This window comes from Erpetoichthys calabaricus, chromosome 1 (genome assembly GCF_900747795.2).
Source record: "Erpetoichthys calabaricus chromosome 1, fErpCal1.3, whole genome shotgun sequence".
Taxonomy (NCBI): Eukaryota; Metazoa; Chordata; class Cladistia; order Polypteriformes; family Polypteridae; genus Erpetoichthys; species Erpetoichthys calabaricus.
Window position 1 is genome coordinate 155,028,649 of NC_041394.2, and position 22,479 is coordinate 155,051,127.

The window sequence follows — 22,479 nt, forward strand, 5'->3', positions numbered from 1 at the left end:
AACAATGCAAGAGAGGCAAAGCAAAGTAAAGATAACAATCAACACATAGGACTGACCATATCTTGTTATGAAATGAAGTGATGGTCAGAGCTGGTGAACGACAGTGAAGCAGGACAAGAAGTTCCATTTAATTTTCACTAGCGAGCTATAGAGCTTGAAGCTGAGCTCCAACAAAAGCAACTTTCAAGAGTCTAGATACCAAATCTACCACCCTATCCAAATATAAATGCAATATCTGTCTTTTCTTACACCTTTGCTGTTAACTATTAGCTATTGCTGTCATATCAGCTGCTGACACACTTATTTACGTGATGTCAGCCACTGCAGTTCCCAAGAACTATGAAAACAATTAATTCACTTGACCTTATCTAAAGCATAAATGAGAGTGATAGATACAGAGAATGGTACTATACAGTATACTAAAAATTTACTGCTTGTGTGTGTAGTATAATTTGAGCATTAATGCATTAAAGTGAAAAAAGTCTGAATACAAACAGGTCTCTTATGCTAAAATTATTCTCTTGTTTGATTCTGGAATAGCACTCTTCTTTGATATCCTCGAGCTGGAAAGCCAGAAGTAGTGGAGATGCAATGTAATGCATTGAAGGCACAGTTATGACCAATTTTTTAAACTTTGGTTTACCCAATGAAAACGTATGGATACATTCCAAATCAGGTTCTTTATTGCATTATCTTGTTCATTTTTCCAACTACCATAATACTACTGTGCAATAGAAGAGTGTAAAAGCATCATCCTCTTATTAGAGCAGATGAGCTTACCAAACATCCTTAGCACAGGCTACAATTAACATGATCCTCAGGCCGTATGTATCAACTCTGCAAAAGGGAAGTGGAGTAACTTTCACACCTCACTGAAAGTTATGCTGTTAATTTTTTTTTTCATTACGTCAAAAAAAAAAAAAAGAAAAGAAAAAGATTTCTTATGTCTCGGAGTATACATTGCAACCTAACCTTTTAATTTAAATACATGGCTACATCAAACAAACATACTTTTGAGTTATTTGTTTCAGGAAAAGCCATATATGCACAGATACAGATACAAACTTGCTTTTATCAAAAAGACATTAAATCAATTAATTGTGAAAGATTCTTAACAGACAGTTGTAGGAGAAGGAAAGTGTGAAACTATTTGACAATTGCAATCCATGAATTTTGTATGAAGTAAAAGAAATTAAATAATTTTACCCAGGTATTTTACTATCTATAGAAGTACAGCTCACATGTAAAAACAAGCATGTCAAGTAAGAAGAAAAGCATTAATAAAAGTGACGGACTCAGATGCCACTTGGTTTTCAATTTCTGTGCTAGTCAGCCAATTTATACACTCGTTTATCTTAATTTTAAGAAATATGTATAATTGATTAACTCCAACAGCACAACAGCAATATTTTCTATAGCAGAATAGTAACTACAAAAAAGTAAATACATACACAGAAAACAAAAATAATGTCACTTAAAGTTAATCTGGTGTAAAATACAAAGTATTGAGACTGTTAACTTTATCCAAGGTATTTTACACAAATGTATGTCTTGCTGAGATTGTAAATGAGCTCATATCCAGCTACAAAGGTTTACTTTTGCCATTCTGTGGTGGAAAATAAAATTATGCATGCCTAAAAACTACTTTGCTTTACTGGTAACGGCATCACTTGTGTCAATGAAACAAATCAGTAGATAATGAAATGTGATGGTGAACTCCACAGGTAACATGATTTTAATTAGGTCAGGATAGAGGGGAGCAATAGGCTACAACAAAATACTGTCAGAATATTACAGTAAATAATAACAATAAGGAAAAAACATGGACACCACGTGCATTCCTGAAGTAAAGCACGGTTTTAATGTAAAAACCAATGAGGTTAAAAATTCTAAAAACAAGCATCATAGTGCAATTTGAAGCTTCATTACTCAATAGGAGTATTAGAGTAATCTGACTGGAATGACAATATGTTTTTGTTAGTTTTAAAATTAAAGACTAGCTTAAAGCAACTTTTACAACAGACTGCTTAATTAATAAACTGAACAATCTTTAATTGCTTGAATATTGCATTAGAAAATGCATTTTCTTCCAAAAAGTGAAGTCATTTATAGTATAAGGAAATTACACTCTCAAATGACTGCAAATGTACTTACTGATATCATTCAACTGTACCAACAGATATGGAATTACACAAGCAAGCAGGATCACATCATGGAAACTAGCTGTCAATGAAAACAAAGCTGAAGACTTCCTTTATTCACAAACAAACTTGGGACTCAGAGAAGAAACCAACATTATAAATGGTATACACTTTCATAGCTTTAGGTATAAATTTCAGAAATGTGATGTACAGGGTTCACAATGTTACAAATGGAATGACTGCGATGATCCATTCCATTCAAAGTGGACATCACTACTATGAAACAAGGGTCAGGAAAAGGCAGGTTATAAAATGAATCTTTACACAAGTAATCACATTTCTACACGCAATACATATTAATATCATACATACATAACATTCTCAAACCCACTTAATCCAATTTGGCATAATGTGGGATAATACAGAGAAATGATTTTATTTTTGTTAGTTTTATTGCTATACTGTATATCAGTGTTTATTAGATATATATATAAGCTCAGAGGCAGCACTCAAAAAATCGCGAATTTGAGTAGTACCACGGCGACAAAATCAGAATTCAGCATGTTGTTCAATAGGCAACAAACACATTTTTTAATATATTTATGGAATAAGTGCAATAGCACAGGCAGTACTAGACAACACTGCATAACTATTGATAATCGCTCTACTACCACAATGAAACCAACCTGCTTCTCAGCGTGAGACCTTGCAGCCTCCTCCTGTGCAAGAACCATTTCCCGTTCTGCGGTGATCTGAACACTTTCTCTTAGGGCTTCTTCTAGCTCTTCAATTCGGTCATCTTTCATGCGTAAGGAGTCCTACAAAGAAAGAGCAAAAGCCAATTTGCAAAATATCTTTTATTAATTTTATTGTGAATAGTATTCACATTAGGTATAACTCATAGATTCTCTAGCTATCTGAGTTCAAACAAGTGTTGTTTCAGCTTATGTTGTTAAGCTGATGTCACATTACGTGACTTTTGGTCATGGAGTATGTCAGGTTTGCCAAACACAGACACTCATCCCATGATTGCATCATGTCAAATTACACAATTGAAAATTGCAGCCAATGTAACATTTACCAATTGAGTGCCAACCCTTTAACACAGTTGTGCTTGCCCCTTTTACTGACAGCCAACAGTGTGCTGCCTGACGGACCTGATGCTTTGTGAATTGTTAACAGCAGAAATGAGTTCATCAGCAATCTCTGCCCTTTGCTTCTTTTTTCCATTCAATTACGGTATGTTGATAAAACATGAAAAATCAAACAGATGAGCTTCTCCTCTGCTTATGAGGTCCACTGCCCCTATGCTGCCTGACGTAGACAGCTCTGTACTGGTGCTTGTTAAGGCTTAAAAGCGGTGGTGCATTCAACTGCAGTGTCTGTCCTTTTTTTTTTTTCTTTTTGACCACTCTGTTTTAGTACATAAAATATGAGGCATTAGACAGATGAGTTTCTCTTCCTTATTGTTCCTTATTTCTTTTCACTAAATTCTATGCATTGTACTATCAGATGAACATTAATTGGTTCTGTTCTGTTTGATTTTAACCTAGCCAGTCACAGACTATGATTAGGTAAATGAAAGCTATGACTGAAAACTGCTGGAAAAGTTGTTCAGAAACAAAATGATATTAACGATACCAATTTCTTTTGACACTTCATATATTTGTCTAAATTAGAAAATTAAGGACAAAATATTAATTCTGGAAATGTTTAAACAAAGCACAAACTGTTCCCTTTTCATATCTTACAAATACAATAGTTGTTGGAATCATATTTATATCCTCAGTGTTTATTCTAGGTGGAAACTAAAAAGCACTTCTTCACACAACGAAATTAAACCACACAGTTTGCATAGAGTTCCTAACAATTTTTACAAAAATACCTCATTAAGACATTGTGAGAGCCTGATGATTAGCTATAACAGGGTGTTTGATACGCTATATTTATCATCTCATTTGTCATTTTTTAAGACTCTTCTTGCACTCTAATAATATACACAACAGTAAATCTGAAAGCCAAAATTAAATGATTTCTATTTGTGTTGTCTTCATCTGTACACTTTGCCATGTTTTGAAATTTAACAAGGACCTGCTGCTATAATAAAGTCACTAGCTACGTGAATTTAAGCAATTTAGTAGCCCATCAGCCTCATCATAATGAAACATTTTCTAACCAAAATAAATCTTTCTTCTCTGAAATTGCTCTAATTGTGGGGTCTTTAGAAGTCAAATTAGGAGATAAAAACTTGTGAAAACATCAGTGAAAGTGTATTGGGTGGGTTGTAACATGTCTGTAAACTACAAAGTGGTTCTCAGAAACTGCTATAATACTCTTCAAACATTTTTTAAACCATGTTTGAGAATGTTATGTATCAAAAAACCTGAAAATGGCCACATTTACAAAGAAAGTATTTACAAGAATCATAAATAATTAAATATTAAAAACAGTTGACATGTTATTAATGAACTTATATGAATCTCACTGCTATATGATAGCTAAGCAAAAAAAAAAAAAAAACTCAGCTGATCAGCACAAAATTAATAAAAAAAAGTCTTGAAAAAGCACTTATCAAAAGACTCAAAGGCATCTCTGTCTACTTCACCATAAAAACATACTGCAGAAATAAAAACAAGTGCATGCATTTATTTGACCTGTGCAGTTATAACATAACTTAACAATAATAAACATATTGCATAAAACTGGCAAAAAGTAAAAAAAAAAATTATTATTTTTTAAGGTATAAATATATATATGATACTAGAGGGCTCCACCTCCTGCTTGCTTCGCTCGCCAACCAACAGGGGTGCCAGCTATCTAACGGCTGAGCCACCCGAAGGGCGTAGGGGCGATCCTCCATTGGAGAAAACGATTCTATTTAAAGATATGGCATACAGAAGAGTATGTGGGGTGCAGGAGGAAGACGGTTTGGTCATTAGATGTTACAGATAGAAAATCAATTAAGTATTTCACTACAGCTGTCTGTTTTAAATACAGTAATCCCTCCTCGATCGCGGGGGTTGCGTTCCAGAAACCCCCACGAAAGTTGAAAATTCGCGAAGTAAAAATATGATCATATGGTTATTTTTATATATTTTAAGCCCTTATAAACTCTCCCACACTATTGTAAACATTTCCCGCACAATTATACAGCATAAACCCTTTGTATTCTCTTAGATATTAGGTAAGATTCGTTGAAATTATGTACGTATGTAAACACACTGTTTATATCTATCTATCTATCTATCTATCTATCTATCTATCTATCTATCTATCTATCTATACAGTAAAACCAAAATATTATTTTAAATATATCGAGCGTCTCCGATATCACATATGTTACAGCCATTACGACAGACAAGCCACCAGCAACAAATACGTACAATGCAAGAAAAATTGTATACATTAAAATGTGTGTACAGTGACACTAAACTATGTACATGTAATAAGTACTGTACGTAGAAAATTAATTATGGTTACTCACCAACAATGACACGACGACTTGTCCGATAACGATGAGCTTAATTTTACTGCACAACAAAGGAGAACGTTACAGCTCTTCTAAACGAGTCTCTTCAGGCGATTGTGTAGCACCGCCATTGTTCTTCTTCCGGCAGTCTTCAATCCATATCCCTAAAGCAGATTCCATCTGGACTACCGCCTTATTACATCCACTTACAACTCATTTTGTGCCCTGGTTAAAGGACACTGCGGCCGTAGATCTTATATGCTTTTCCTCCTTTTTAAATAAAAAGAATCATGGACTCATTGATGCCGTAATGGTATCCTACAGCAGTGTAGCTGTTCCCTGCGTTCAACATATCCAAAAGTTTTACCTTTCGGCAATCGTTAGCATCTTTCGTTTGCGCTTGGGCACGGCCCCTGAAGCAGTAGCAGGAGCAGGAGCAGATCATTTTGGAGCCATAACGAAGGGCTTGACTATGCACAAAGATAAATAAAAAAGAGCACAAAAGTTAACTCTTTACACAGCGAAACACGTTGATGCTGAATGAGCAAGACGAGACTTCCTGGTTAACGCAGTGGAATTGAATTCAGCACTCCGTTGCTGAGCCAATCAGCACACAGGAACTTAACTGCGTGCTCTGATTGGGCAACTTCTCAGCCATCCCCCAATAGCGTCCCTTGTATGAAATCAACTGGACAAACCAACTGAGGAAGCATTTACCAGAAGTAAAAAGACTCACTGTCCGCAGAAACCCGCAAAGCAGTGAAAAATCCGCGTTATATATTTAGATATGCTTACATATAAAATCCGCGATAGAGTGAAGCCGCGAAAGTCGAAGCGCGATACAGCGAGGGATTACTGTACCAATGAATAATAAAATATAGTGAAAAAGTAAAAAAAGTAAAAGTACAAATAAAAAAGTAAAACTTGCTTTTTTGCATTTCTGCTCTCATATTGTTCGAGATGTTTTTCTCTTCATTGTTTACAGGACGATTCTCTTTGTTCATGATTTTTAATATATGCAGCTTTTTTTTTTGTTCATTTTCTTTTTTACAACGTCCATTATCAGCTCCTGCCGCTTTTTATCTATCATGATGTATAATTCAACGTTCTTGAATAGATCATTTGTTTTTCTGTCTTGCCATTGTAACTGACTGCATTGAAGGGTGGGTTACCACTGTGAGTGAGAGAGACGATGTTTGGGTCTAACTCATATACGCACATATATTCACACAAACAGTTGTCCCAGATGGATGGGGACCCTACCCAACCGAGAAGCCTGGATGGTCCCCGTGATGGACAATACCTTCCCTGGGCCACGAGAGGGCAGCCGCCTGGGTCTGCTTATGGGCCACTGGACTGGAGCTGGGACGCTTATCCCTTATCCCTGTGGCCACCGCCAGGGGGTGCCCAGACGGTTGTGAAGTTCTGGATGGTAGCACTTCCACCACACCAGGAAGTGTTGCCGGAGGAATTCTCAGGGGCACCTGGAGTGCTTCCAGGGGCTCTCTTGACACTTCCGCCACACCAGGAAGTGTTGTCAGGGGGAGCACCTGGAGCTCATCCGGGTCAGCATAAAAGGGACCGCCTCCCTCCAGAAGCTGAGCCAGAGTAGGGAGGAAGGAGACGAAGCTTGTGAGGAGGGGAGAGGAGGTCAAAAAGGAAAATACAAAGAAAAGAAAGAGAAAGAAGAAAGAGTGTTGGAGGAAGGCATTGTGGTGCTCAAAAAGAAAATAAAGGAGTGTTTTGGACATTCTGCTGTTTGTCTGTCTGTGTCCGGGGGTATGCTTTCCACACAGTTCAGATTCAACAGTCAGCATAACATACAACTTACTGAGAAATGGAAGGCAAATTAGAGTACCTGGCAAAAACATCATGCAGACATGACAACAAGCTTCAAACTGCACACAGACAACATTTGCGAATGAAATATGAACTCAAGATATTCAAAACATAATGTAATTTCAGATTAAAAACAAACCAATATATACAGTGCATCCGGAAAGTATTCACAGTGCATCACTTTTTCCACATTTTGTTATGTTACAGCCTTATTCCAAAATGGATTAAATTCATTTTTTTCCTCAGAATTCTACACACAACACCCCATAATGACAACGTGAAAAAAAGTTTACTTGAGGTTTTTGCAAATTTATTAAAAATAAAAAAACTGAGAAATCACATGTACATAAGTATTCACAGCCTTTGCTCAATACTTTGTCAATGCACCTTTGGCAGCAATTACAGCCTCAAGTCTTTTTGAATTTGATGCCACAAGCTTGGCACACCTATCCTTGGCCAGTTTCACCCATTCCTTTTTGCAGCACCTCTCAAGCTCCATCAGGTTGGATGGGAAGCGTCGGTGCACAGCCATTTTAAGATCTCTCCAGAGATGTTCAATCGGATTCAAGTCTGGGCTCTGGCTGGGCCACTCAAGGACATTCACAGAGTTGTCCTGAAGCCACTCCTTTGATATCTTGGCTGCGTGCTTAGGGTCGTTGTCCTGCTGAAAGATGAAGCGTCGCCCCAGTCTGAGTCCAGCTTTATAATTGTGGAACAAACCACAATGACTTTTAGTAACCTGACTGAGTCACATAATTCATGCTAATCTTAAGTTTTTACACATTAGCAAAGACCAGAAAAAACGAAATGGCTTTGTGGATTATGTTAAATTACAACCTGAAAAAAGGAATCAATATGCCACGTAAATCTTCTTGAGTCTTGATGTGCATGACAGGCTGGTGCAAAAATGTGTCTCTGATGTTGAAACTATCTGTTCTGTTACTATCCTGACTCAGATACAGATGCAAATACAATGCATGCATATAAGAAAACTGAATGTAATTCTTTCTGTTGTGTTGCACAATATGCCGGCTTGTGGTTTGTGTTTGTAATTCCACAGAATATAATTATGGATAAAAATAAAAGAAGGAGTAGGAGGAGGATACTTGTTAAGATATGCAGAACTCAACGAATGAATGCAGTCCAAACCTGTTATTGATATTATAGCCGCCGAAACATAAGGCAACATCAAGCACGGGTAAAACGCGCGTCGAAAGAAATCTCTCAGTCCAAAAGTTTGTTTTAAAATTATTTACTGAAAGTTAAAAGCAAATAATTCACACAAGAATACAGAAAAAAGTAGTTACACACGTAGAATAAAAGGCAAAAAAAAAAAGGAAAACTGTTATCTTCTCTAAACTTAGCTTTTCTTGAGAAACTTTAGTTATTTCTATACTTAAAAGTTCTTTACTTCTTCTTTCTATACTTAAAAGATTCTTAACTTCTTCTATACTTAAAGGTTCTTAATTTCTTCTTCTGTACGCCTTAAGCGTACGGTACAGTATTTAAATATGCACTGTTTTCTTAGAGTTATTTCACACACTCAAAAGGCCCGTAGGCCCCTTGGCACGGTTTAAAGCCATATGTCTTCTACAACTTACACATGGCAAGGCTGGTCGCTAACTGAAGAATATTGTTTATTCAAAGCTGTTAGAAATGGCAAGAATATACCAATTCAATTCTACTTATGGGGGTTATAGGAACCTACTATAGATTATGCTTTGTCATCTAGTAAAATATTTATGAATCTTATATAACTAGGAAAATGGCTCTTACAGATATCCTTTCATGATCTGCATCCTGATCAATTTGAGAAGGAACATTACAAAAGATAATAACAACCCCAAACACATGATTAATGCAATTTGGAGGCCTTTTACACCATTTGAAACAATAACCAAACTGCTTTTCAACCAACCACCACATAAAGAAACTCTAATAAGACTATGCAAAAATGCTTAACATTTTTTATTAGAAGCCTGGAATTAAGAAGAGGAGTATTTAGCTAGTCTGAAGAATGGATGAAACACATTTGACCAACTAGACAAAGTATCTGGTGTTATCCAAGTATGTACAATGGGTTAAGGTAAGAAACCACATATTTTTTGTTACAGGTCGAAATACAGGGTAATAATCTGTTGTCAGCTCTCTAAAAATGATCAGTTTATCTACTATTATGACTCAAGAATTTGGTCTTTTTGTGTGTAATTTCACTACAAGTAGAGTAAAAACCTAACGATATGCTAAAATCATTACTATCAGCTGAACAGTTTTGCCAAAATAATGTGCTTTTGGTTTTACTCCCAATCTCCCATTATAACCGTTTCTTAAAAGAATTTTTAAAAGAGGTTAAAAGTCTAAATTTTAAGTTGAATCAACAGTGACATGCAAAAATTTCATGAACTTCAACTACTTTGGAGTGACACATTTTTGCATTCCCAATTAAATTTCTGGATTGCTATATAGCCTGGATTGAAGTTGGTTCAGCTTTATTTTCCAGGCAAAATTTAATTTTTTGAAGAAAAAAAAAAAAGCGCAATTTCTGGGGAAGGCAAAGGGGTCTGACATTAGAAGGGCTTATCCTTTGTATATTTCTACAACATTTCAGCAGGCACTTTTTTTTTTTGTACTGCAAAATGTATTAATGATTGGGAGGTGGGAGATTTGCTGCTGTTTACTTTCACTGTTTCTATTTCTACCATTACAAAAAACAAAGATTTAATTAATGATAATGGTCTATACTGTTAAACATTATTGGTGTCTTTTCTTTCTTGTGTTAAAGTAAAATTACAGCAGTGTTAATTCTTGACCTTGCGTAAGTGTTTGAGAAAAAGTTGCAAAAGGCAGGTGAATTCTGATCACAAAAAGTTGGGCAGAACTGTAGAGGGAGGCCAATGAATGCTGGTGCCTTTCTAGTGTTAATCTCCTCAACAACCTTTTACATCTCTAAAAATGTTACAGGCTCTTCCAACAAGATATTATCTTCCTCTGACACACAGGATAGTTTGATTTTGTGCAAAAAAAAATAAAGTAAGATCACAGAAACAGAAGACTGCTCCAAAAAAGATTAAAAAATAATCTCATCTCTGAATATCTCTCAATATTCACTAATTTATGGTCTTTAGTAGTGTTAATCTGTGAAATTCACCAAAGCATTTTCACAGAAAATCTGCAGTGTTTGCTGGTGACCTTGTTTGACAAATATTTTCCTAGACATATGCCATGTAGCCAGTTTAGATCAACATTTTTCCTAGGGCCCCATGATGCTTTTCAAAGTCAGCAGGACATCACAGATCTGTAGCAGCCAATGTTAGATAAGACAGATCCCCCCAGAACCACAAAGTATTTAATACAGACCTTAGTAGTGGACTAAACATTTGTGGAAAACTTGTGAATACAGTAATCCCTCGCTATATCGCGCTTCGACTTTCGCGGCTTCACTCTACCGCGGATTTTATATGTAAGCATATTTAAATATATATCGCAGATTTTTTGCTGGTTCGCGGATTTCTGCGGACAATGGGTCTTTTAATTTCTGGTACATGCTTCCTCAGTTGGTTTGCCCAGTTGATTTCATACAAGGGACGCTATTGGCAGATGGCTGAGAAGCTACCCAACCAGAGCACGTATTACCTATTAAATAAAACTCCTCAAATATATTGTGAGCACGGGGGCTGTTCGCACCCCTAGAGGATACGGCCGCTCCTCAAAAAAACACTGAAAGATTACCTTCACATTGCTCTCTTCTTTGCTGGGCTTAAATGTGGCTGCTTTGTCAAGCGATATGCTTCCTGCATGGTGCTTCGCATTCTTAAAAGATCAAACAGCACGTATTGATTTTTGATTGTTTGCTTTCCTCCCTCTCTCTCTCTTGCTCTGACATTCTCTGCTCCTGACGGAGGGGGTGTGAGCAGGGGGGCTGTTCGCACACCTAGACAATACGGATGCTCGTCTAAAAATGCTGAAAGATTGCCTTCACGTTGCTCCCTTCTGTGCAGCTGCTTTGTGAAGCGACATGCTTCCCCCCACGGTGCTTCACATACTTAAAAGCTCGAAGGGCACGTATTGATTTTCGATTGTTTGTTTTTCTTTGTCTCTCTCTCTCTGACATTCTCTGCTCCTGACGGAGGGGGTGTGAGCTGCTGCCTTCCTTGCAACTCACACACTTAAAAGCCAAACAGCCCTATTGATTTTTGTTTTCTCTTTTTTCTCTCTCTCTCTCTCTGACATTCTCTGCTCCTGACGCGCACTCCTTTAAAGAGGAAGATATGTTTGCATTCTTTTAATTGTGAGACGGAACTGTCATCTCTGTCTTGTCATGGAGCACAGTTTAAACTTTTGAAAAAGAGACAAATGTTTGTTTGCAGTGTTTGAATAAAGTTCCTGTCTCTCTACAACCTCCTGTGTTTCTGTGCAAATCTGTGACCCAAGCATGACAATATAAAAATAACCATATAAACATATGGTGTCTACTTCGTGGATTTTCACCTTTCGCGGGGGTTTCTGGAACGCAACCCCCGCGATCGAGGAGGGATTACTGTACATTTAAACATAAAACACACAGAAAGAAACTGGAAATGTGTTTATGTCTTGAAGTTAATGTCTTTTTGTATGGACTCATATGTGAACTGTGTATATTACTGAACTTAACCCTTTAATAGTATTACCTAGATTGTTGTGTAGTTGCAAACAGGAAGGAAAGAACAATCCATATGCATGTTGTGCAACTGTAGTAGGGGCAGTGAAAAAGCAAAAATGTCGGGTTTGGAACACTGTACTTATCAGTTTGTGACAGGAGAGTAAATGCAATTGAATCTATGAGGACAAGCCTTAGTGAATTCATGCTTTCTGTCTGCAAAAAAGTTTTACTGTTCTTATACTTATCTCTATTATTTTTATCTCTGGGAGCCACAATGATGCAGTGGTTCACAATGCTGCCTCAAGCTCAGGTCACATTTTGGGCCACAATAATCAGTCCAGTACAGTTGGCAGGCATTTCCAGAGCTGGCAGAGATGCTGCAATACTGTAGTCCCTGAACATTCCTACGATTCTGCTGAACTCAATGCAAGGCAAACTCATCAGGTTCGCCTGATTTTTGTTTTTAATAAAGGAGTAATAGCAAATGATTGACCATGTAATTATACTGCAAGGAGTTTACTGGGTATTGGACCTGATAAATAAAGATACACCCTTGTGAGATGCACTTGAAATTTGGTGTGTCTAATTAATAATGATTTCAGCTCAGTGCAGTTATTTGAGCCTCTAAAACCTGACTGACAAGTTGAGGTATCTTTAATTCCAATTCTTTGCAAAGCCTTTAATCACTTGCCTGCACACACTGGAATCCAAGACACTAATTAAATTAAAAAGATAAAAACTGATTTTCACCATTCCCAAGCACTGTTGACTATTTAGTAATGTAATATTCAATTGTAATTTGTCCATGTGAGATTGAGGCAGACATCAAGTTAAATAAAACTGTATTTGTGACCAAATAGTGGAAAAGGGAATATAACAAACATCACTCTGACAAGTTACCAGATTGTATAATAAGGATTACAAAATTATTTCTGGAGTGCAACTTAAATCTAATACAATAAAAGGAATAATCTTTGTCTGACAAACTGATTACCCAAAAGGGATCTTTTAGCTGAGATCCATGTAGATTTCTGTAACACCAATGTCAATGTGGGAGACCTGGCTATGGATCTCAATGGTAAGCAATCTAACAATGGAGCCATTATGGTAGTTACATTACTTCTCCGGCTATACTCCATGATCTCAAGTAATCAAATTGTTAATTCAGAGAACAAAGTAATCTGAAAGGGAGATGTGGCATAAGTAGAAAGAACAAAATTTATCTTACATTTTAGTTAAAAGAAAACAAAATGTTTCTTTACTGTCTCTTTCTGAAATGAAAATTTTCAATTAAAACATTTGTTTAACAAATATAACACATCCCTTCACCCCAAATCTTGCTCATGATGGATAATGATGAAAGATGTGATTAATGTCTATCCCTATAAACCTCACTATCATTTTTTTACAGGTTGTTTTCAGCATATCAGCCACATCAGTTTTCTACTTAAATAACAGGTCAAGACAATGAGACCAGCAAATCTGCACGTTTAGACAGGTAATAACAAGGTCTCCGGTGATGCAATATTAATATATTAGAGAAAGCAAAGAATGCAGGAAATAATCCAGATAATCCGGACACATCTCAGATAGGCTATATAAATGTCTCCACAGAAGCATCACTAAATAATTTCCAAACATCCCCACAAATACTGCACATTTGATTTCACTCATCCAAGACCACTTATGTATCGTATTCACCAAACATCAATCACTTGTTCCCACCCCACCTATCCTCTAAGCACCCAAAAAAAAAAAAAAAAAAAAAAAAAAAAAAAGAATTGACACATTAACTTCCAAAAATTTTAAAAAATATATTTAAACAAACAAGCATGACCTTTTCAATATGCAGTATACTGTAATACCAAAGTTTTTAACTTTCAAGCACCAAAAAGAGAGCTTAAATATGCTAACCTGAAAAAAATCAGTTGACAAAATATTTTTATAAAGAAAAAAAGAAATATGAAATTGATCATCTGAATTAATATTTGATATTTAAACTGAGGATATAAGGACACACAAAAACTAAAATATTACCTAATCCTCTAATACAAAGGAATTTTTAGAAAAAAAAACAGATTTGCAGCAAAGATTGCAGAAGGATATTTCAAAGGAGCACTATTAGCTTCAAAAGCCAGTAAGGCTATATTTGGTATTCATTTGTCAGCAGTCAAAAAACTTAACAAAAAGGAATGTAGCAAAATAATCAAACAAGCTGTCTAAGCTCTGGTTCTCCTACAAATTTTGCAGGAGCTCTATTAATTAATATATTCATTTCAAGAATTTATTGCTTTACTGGCATTTACAGTGGAACCTCGGTTTGCGAGTAACTTGGTTTACGAGTGTTTTGCAAGACGAGCAAAAATTTTTAATAAATTTGGACTTGATAAACGAGCGAGGTCTTGCAGTACGAGTAGTATGTATACTCTTTGTCTGCTGAGCGTCATGTGATCACAACTGAGCTGATGGTTCTTCTCTCTCTCGCTGCGGGATTGTGGGCAATCGTCTCCTATTCTCCGTCTGAGTCGGCGTGCCTCACTCATAGTAAACATCCGTACGAGCGTATACTGTTTACTACAGCTTTAGCATTGTGACTGCATGTGCGCGCACGCACTTGTGTGTGTATGTGTGTGTGTGCTCGCTCGCTCTCGTGTGTGTGTGTGTGTGTGTGCGCACACGCATGCTCGTGTGTGTGTGCTGTGATGTGCGAGTCCCCGTCTTGCACACTAAAACACAAAGCTAACTCTCAGTACTTTAGCAACACCAGCTTTATTCAGCTTGAAACAGACACAGCAGTCAGGCAGGGCCCTGCGCATTTATAATGTTCCTTGTTCCTTGTATTACCCATCGACGGCAGGCACTTATAGCATGTTCACAATCTTTTCGGATTCGCTTTTACGGCGAACTGCTACAGCGCTGGGAGACTGCGATTGCTTTGGGACACTCTTCTGCGTGTCATCCCGTTGGGTGGAATCCCACAAGAGTTTAGAAACTCACTCACACCAGCCATGATTCTTTTCAAAGGTAAAGTGCAGGTTAATTTGTTTTATGTATTTTTACTTTATATTTTGTATTAATCATTTTTATATGAATAGTTTTGGGTTGTGGAACAAATCATCTGAGTTTCCATTATTTCTTATGGGGAAATTTACTTTGATATATGAGTGCTTTGGACTACGAGCACGTTTCCGGAACAAATTATGCTCGCAAACCGAGGTTCCACTGTACTTAGTTAAATATTTTACTCTGAGCATGGAATTAATTTAGTGGTTACCAGAAAACATATAGAAACATGAAAAATAATATAACATTTCTGTTACTCTTAAAACTTCCTAAGGTCAAGGACAACTGTTGTAATTGGCAGCCCATAATATTATTATGATAGAGATTAATTTTATTTGAAGCAGTAACTTAAGTTTTAACAAACACAGAGTGATAGAGAGAGAAAGAGAGGCAGAGAGAGAGAGGCTGGGAGATAATGAAATTCAGTAATATTAATCAAATTACTGCATTTGCTTCCATGGAACCCAAAATGTTTACATCTTTAAATATGAAAAAAATTTAAAAATGAAATAAGTTCATCCATTGTTTACAGTCTACTATGAAAGCAAAGATCAGATTGCTTTCACAAAAATCTGTTTTTCTGAAGGCCTTACATATGTTAAAAGTCAGGAAAAAAGTGTAATACATTAAAGAAAAACTATATTTGAATGACCGATAAATACTGAGAAATGCGACATCAAAATGGAAATCTCTCTGAATCTAAAGCATTTAATGCTATGCAGCGTTTTTGCATTTTAAACTAGAAGATCATAATGTTATGTATGCCTTTCAAGATTTAGAATAACCAAAAACAGCTACTACACTCTATTTTAGCAATGGAGAATTACATTGAGGTTTTAAATCTTGAGGTCATACAAGGAACCCTTAAAATTTAAAAAATTAACATTAGTTCCTGTAAAGCAATATACAAGACAGGAAACACTGTCCTAAAGGAAGCAACTTCTGAAAAGTCTAAACTGGAAATGTGAAAAAAGAAAGAAAAGAAAAAGACCTGAGACTGTGGCTGAACTTTCCTACCTATAAAGCATTCATCAACACTGGCTCTGTCAGGAAGCACATCATTGGCTGTAAGAAAAAGGGCAAGCTCACAGAATTTGGGAAATGTCATGCCCTGCAATTTGTAATCACATACTCAAGTGACGAGATCAGCAACTTTAAGCTAAGTTTGATATTCTCTTTGACCAGAAGTTGTGTAATTTGCCACCGGCTTAAGTGTTCCATTTGTATACATGGAGTCATTATCATGCTAAAGGGGACTTTTTTTTTTTTTTTTTACCAAGTAATCATTTTTCTTAATTTACAGTAGGATGGATCAAAATATGTTTATCTTTCTCAGTAGTTATAATTCCCATCGATCTGACGCCATTTGCTGAAATGTACTCCCAGACCATGCAGAACTGCCACTGTGTTTTACTGCTGTAGACATGCATCAACGTACAGCACGGTTTCTGATACACTGGCATTTTTGTGAGCCAAAAACTTCAAATTTGAACACACCATTCCATAACAATGCTTTATTGCATTTTTTTTCTGTCATACTGGAAAAACAGTTTCTTACCAGCAACACATCCTATAAGTCCATTTCTTTTATGATTTCCCCACATGGTTGAAGCATGCAGTTTGTTGATTCTGCCAGTTGCTGTGCAAGCCCTTGACTGGAATCTCTTCTGTCCCTTAAAGTAGTAACCTTGAAGTACTACTCAGCAGATGCAACTAGAATTTTGGAACTTATTTTCTGTCCTCAACTTTCCAAGTTTCTTCAAAATACTTTATGACAGCTTCAACACCACCCTTTTAAAATCTAATTTAGTGTGGTATACATTTTGATGCCCCTATAATCTCCTGACCAACAGACAGCAGTTGTGAGGGACTGTGTGTCAGAGCTGGTGGTGTATATTACTGGATCACCACATGGGACTGTTCTATTTCCCTTCCTGTTCACCCTCAATGAACTTCCAGGACAATACCAGAGCTTACCATTTGCAGACATTTTCAGAAGAGTCCTCTATTACAAGCTGCATTGATAATGGAGATGAGTCGGAATACAGGAGACTTGTGGAGGACCTTGTCTTGTAGTGCAGGAAGAACCACCTGCAACTAAACATTAGCAAGACAGAATAGATGGTAGTGGACTTCTGGCATGCCAAAGAGCCTCTGAGACCAGTCACCATTCAAGGGGAAGATGTGTGCTATAGACTTAGAAGTACCTGGGGGTTCACATAAACAGCACACTGGACTGGTATGATAACACAGTAGTGCTGTACAAGAAGGGGCAGAACAGATTTTACTTTCTGAGGAGATTCTGATCTTTTGATGTATGCAGTAAGCTGCTGGAAAGTGTTCTACCAGTACCTAGTAGCCAATGTATCGTTTTACTCTGCGGTCTCCTGGGGAAGCAACCAGAGTTGAAAAGATACACAATGCCTGAATAAACTTAAGAAGGAAGACTGCTTTATCATAAAGCTAACCCTGGACACAATGGAAGCTGCTGATGAAATGAGGAAGGTGGCAAAATCAAATGCCACCTTGAAAAGGAAGAGCTCGCTTTGAGCACTTTTAGCCACATGCTGTCTTCTCCATCCATGGTGTACTAAGAAGCTCCTCTGAGGATTTTTTCTGCATGCTACTATCCAATGTATCCTCCTGACATCCCAAACTAAATGCCTATACACTTTTGGTTCCTTTTGCAATTTATGCACAATATAAATTTGTTTAATTATTAATCAATTGATTGATTTATTTACCCTTTGAGTCTGTAGTTTTGTTTTTATGCATCTGCTACTATATGCATCTAAATTTCCCTTTAAAATAATAATGTTTATATAATTGCTTTCTGTCTATAGCTTTGTTGATGCAAAACTATCATTTTGCAATCTTGTGTGTCAAAGGGTGTTAGCCAGGCTAACACCCATTTATTTGTTACACTGAACCACTGGTTCACCTAACCACTACCCCTTAACAAATGTATGGAATGGCTGGGGCATCTCAAGGAGAGGTTCTGAATCCAGGCTGGGTTGTTTTAGAAACCTCATAAGATACCAAGAATTTTTTGGAAAATACATTAACTTCTCATGACATTATTTTGTTAATTACTTTATATCATTTTCATAAGAAAATAAATAATGCCCAGGGGCCTCATGCATAACGGCGTACGTAGAATTCACACTATAACATGGCGTACGGACAAAAGCGGAAATGTGTGTAAATCCAGATGCATAACACTGTGCCCTCGCCAACTTCCACGTTCGTCTGCTACATAAATCCCGGTCATCATGAAAAGTAACGCACGTGCCTGCTGCCACTCCCCAACTCCCAGAATTATGCTTCTTTGAATATGCAAATCAATATAAATAGCCCTTAAGCTCAGCATTCTGTGAAAAGGCAATGGCAAAAACAGGGGGGAAAGTAGAAGAATTTCAGCAAATACCAAGTGTAGGCAAGGAAAAACGTACTATTTGTTGGTTTAAACAGTGGTATAAACAACAAAAAGAAGCTGATTGAGTGACATAGAGTGTCGGAGAAACTCGAAAGCTCAAGTTCACAAAGTCACACAGTGCCCGAAATAAAAAAAAAGAAGCGGTCAGATATCAAAGTCACCGTGAAAAGGCGAGTCGTAGCCCACCATCTGAGTGTCATATAAAAGCTTATTAGGGTACAGAGGAAAAAAAAAAATAGGGACACAGTAGGGAAAAAAGCTTGAAATGTCAACTTTAATCTCAAAATTTCCACTTTAATCACATAGTTTATTTTATCATTAAAGTAGAACATTATAAACTTCATCTTAAAATTGTTTAATTTGCAAGTTTCTCAAATCCCATCATAACTAAAGTAGCACGTTAAATGCTTTGTTTTGTATGTGTTCTTCTATGTGCTCTATGTGTGTGAATCCCTATGTGCTTCTTAAACGGGCTTTCTCTTCCTCACAGGACGCAGAATCCATTACATTTGTGATATTACAGTTCTCTGAATAATTTAAATACTGAGATGTATACTTGATATCATTTCAGTACTCATATCAATTAAAGCATGTATTAAACATGGGAACACGGTGGCGCAGTGCTAGTGACGAACTGGCGCCCCATCCAGAGATTGCTCCTGCCTCACACAAGATGCTTGCTGTGACGTGCGCGACCTACGATGAAATAATTTACTGCGGCAGTACTGTCTCTTTCAAACGAACTAACGCCCAATTCCTGTCCTTCCTTTCCTTTCTCTACGTACCCAATCTCCACACTATCAGCTCAGTAATAGACGTTAAGCCATCTGTAAGCTTAGAACTCCGATTCTTCAAAACCTTTAAGGAACACAGAAATATCTTCGTAGTACATGTTTAATTATTCTATCCATCTATTCTTCCAGTGTTGCGCCAGCCCCAGCAAGATTACAGTGCGAGGCAGGAAAAATCCCTGAATGAGGAGCCAGCTCCTTACTAGCACTGTGACACCATGTCCTCACATGTTTAACTATTAAAAATACAGATTATTTAAGTGATGTTAACATTTTATCTGTATAATGTAATACACATATTTTGCTCCATTTCATCTTAAAAATGATATCGTCATCATATGTAAACACGCGCTTTATAAAGTGGCTCAGGTTGTGTAATATTATAATTGTATCGCAAGTTTACAATGAGGTAATTGTACTTATAAGTACAAGCAGTTCTACAAGGAGCACTTAAAGGACTGATTGATTGCGTTTATAGTTCTTGGGATGAAACTGTTTCTGTACCGCGAGGTCAGTACAGCAAAGGCTCTGAAGCGTTTGTCGCATGAGAGCAGTTCAATAGGCAGCATGGCTGAGGCAGTGTGTGCTAGATGCTGTATACTGATATTTCTCTTTCCATCGGCTGCTGTAGAGCTGTGATTCCACACTCAGATAAAGTGATATAAATACTCTGAGTGGTGCAGTGAGAGTAATATGGAAAAAGATGATCCACTGTGGCAACCCCTAACAGGAGCAGCTCAAAAAAGAAGAAGAAAAGAAGAAGAAGAAGAAGAAAAAGAAGAAGAAGGTGCAGTGAGAGTAACAACGCTAAAGCAGCTATGGTATTTGGAATAGATTGGCCATTCCGTGGACCATTATATTGTTACGGTTAATTACAATCAGATGCCTTAAACTAATAAACAATATGCGGTTAACTTCAGTGTATTTGATAAAGCCACGTCAGGGACGTGGATCTACAAAAGAAAGGGAAACCACACTGGAACAAAACCACTGCTTTGACGCTGTGTGCCACCAGTTTGCAAAACCAAGCGCAGAACTTGCGTATGCCAAGCATTTAGCTTGCATGAAAATGTGCGTAGCTTTACGCAAAGTTTAGGTTTTATACGTTGCAATGTGAGCATGGAAATGGCCTTACGCAACATTTTTGTGCGTACGCACCGTTTATACATGAGACCCCAGGGGCCTCATGTATAAACTTGTACGTAGAACTCACACTATAACATGGCGTAAGCACAAAAGCGGGAATGTGCGTACGCACAGAAAAATCCAGATGCAGGAATCTGTACATACGGAAATTTCCACGTTCTTCCACGACATAAATTCCAATCAGCGTGAAAAGTAACACAAGTGCACGCACCTGCTGTCCCACCCCAACTCCTCCCAGAATTACACCTCTTTGAATATGCAAATCAATATAAACAGCCCTTAAGCTTAACCTTCTGTGAAAAGACAATGGAAAAAGCATGGGGGAAAAATATAAGAATTTCAGCAAATACCAAGTATAGGCAAGGAAAAATGTACTATTTGTTGGTTTAAACAGTGGTACAAACAAGAAAAGGAATTTGATCGAGTGACATAGCGTGTTGGAGAAACTTGAAAGCTCAAGTTCACAAAGTCGCACAGTGCCCGAAATAAAAACGAAATTGTCAGATATCAAAGTGGCCGTGAAAAGCCGAGTCATAGCCCACCATCTGAGTTTCATATCAAAGCTTATTAGGGTATGGAGAAAAAAAATAAGCACACTGGGGGGAAAAAAACACGAAATGTCAACTTTAATCTCGAAATTTCCACTTTGATCATGTAGTTTATTTTGTCATTAAAGTAGAACATCACAAACTTCATCTTAAAATCATTTCATTTACTAGTTTCTCAAATCCCATCGTAACTAAAGTAGCACGTTATATGCTCTGTTTTATATTTGATCTTCTATGTGCTTTATGTGTGTGAATCACTACGTGCTTACCGGCTTTCTCTTCCTCCAACAGGACACAAAATCCATTACATTCGTAATATTACATCTCTCTGAATAATTAAAATACTGCGATGTATACTTGATATAATTTTCATGATGATAGGAGTTAAAGCATGTTATTAAACATGGGAACATGGTGGCGCAGTGATTGTGCGTGACCTTCGATTAAATAATTTATTGTAGCAGTACTGTCTTTTTAAAACGTACTAACCCCCAATTCCTGTCCTTACTTTTCTTTCTCCAAATACCCAATCGCCACACAATCAGCTCTGTAATAGACGTTAAGCCATCTGTAAGCTTAGAACGCCGATTCTTCAAAACTTTTAAGGAACGTTGAAATATCTTCATAGTACATGTTTAATTATTCTATCCTTCACGCCAGTCCCAGTGAAGCATACAGTGCGAGGCAGGAACAATCCGTGAACGGAGCGCCAAATCCTTGCTACCATAGCGACACCGTGTCCTTTAATTATTAACAATATAGATTATTTAAATGAAGTTAAAGTTTTATCTGTATAATATAATAGACATATTTGCTGCATTTTGTCTTAGAAACGATATCATCATCATATGTAAATACGCGCTTTATAAAGTGGCTCAGGTTGTGCAATATTATAACTGTAGTGCAAGTTTACAGTGAGGTGATTGTAGTAATAAGTACAAACAGTTCTACAAGGAGCACTTGATGAACTGATTGATTGCTTTTAGAGCTCTTGGGATGAAACTCTTTCTGAACTGCGAGGTCCGTACAGGAAAGGTTTTGAAGCGTTTGCCGTGTGAGAAGTAGTTCAAATAGGAAGCATGGTTGAGGTAGCATGTGCTTGATTCTGTATACTGATAATTCTCTTTCCGATCAGCTGCTCTGAGTGGTGCAGTGAGAGTAATATGGAAAAAGATGATCCGCTGTGGCAACCCCAAACGGGAACAGCTGAAAGAAGTAAACGAAGGTGCAGTGAGAGTAACAACGCTAAAGCAGTTATGGTATTTGGAATAGTTTGACCATTCTGTGGACCATTATATTGTTACTGGTTAATTACAATCAGATGCATTAAACTAATAAACAATATGCGGTTAATTTCAGTGTATTTATAAAGCCGCATCAGGGATGTGGATCTGAAAAAGAAAGGAT

The 22,479-nt window shown here is 37.1% G+C and overlaps 1 protein-coding gene across 3 annotated transcripts in view; it reads right to left on the reverse strand.

Moving 5' to 3' along the window:
* LOC114642058 (ELKS/Rab6-interacting/CAST family member 1) overlaps nt 1-22,479 on the reverse strand; it is an 814,051-nt gene that overhangs the window by 319,636 nt on the left and 471,936 nt on the right. For all 3 annotated transcript variants that reach the window (XM_051920296.1, XM_051920284.1, XM_051920290.1), the window contains one exon: nt 2,828-2,959. In XM_051920296.1, coding sequence (XP_051776256.1) covers nt 2,828-2,959 — 132 coding nt within the window. The remainder of the gene's footprint in view (nt 1-2,827; nt 2,960-22,479) is intronic.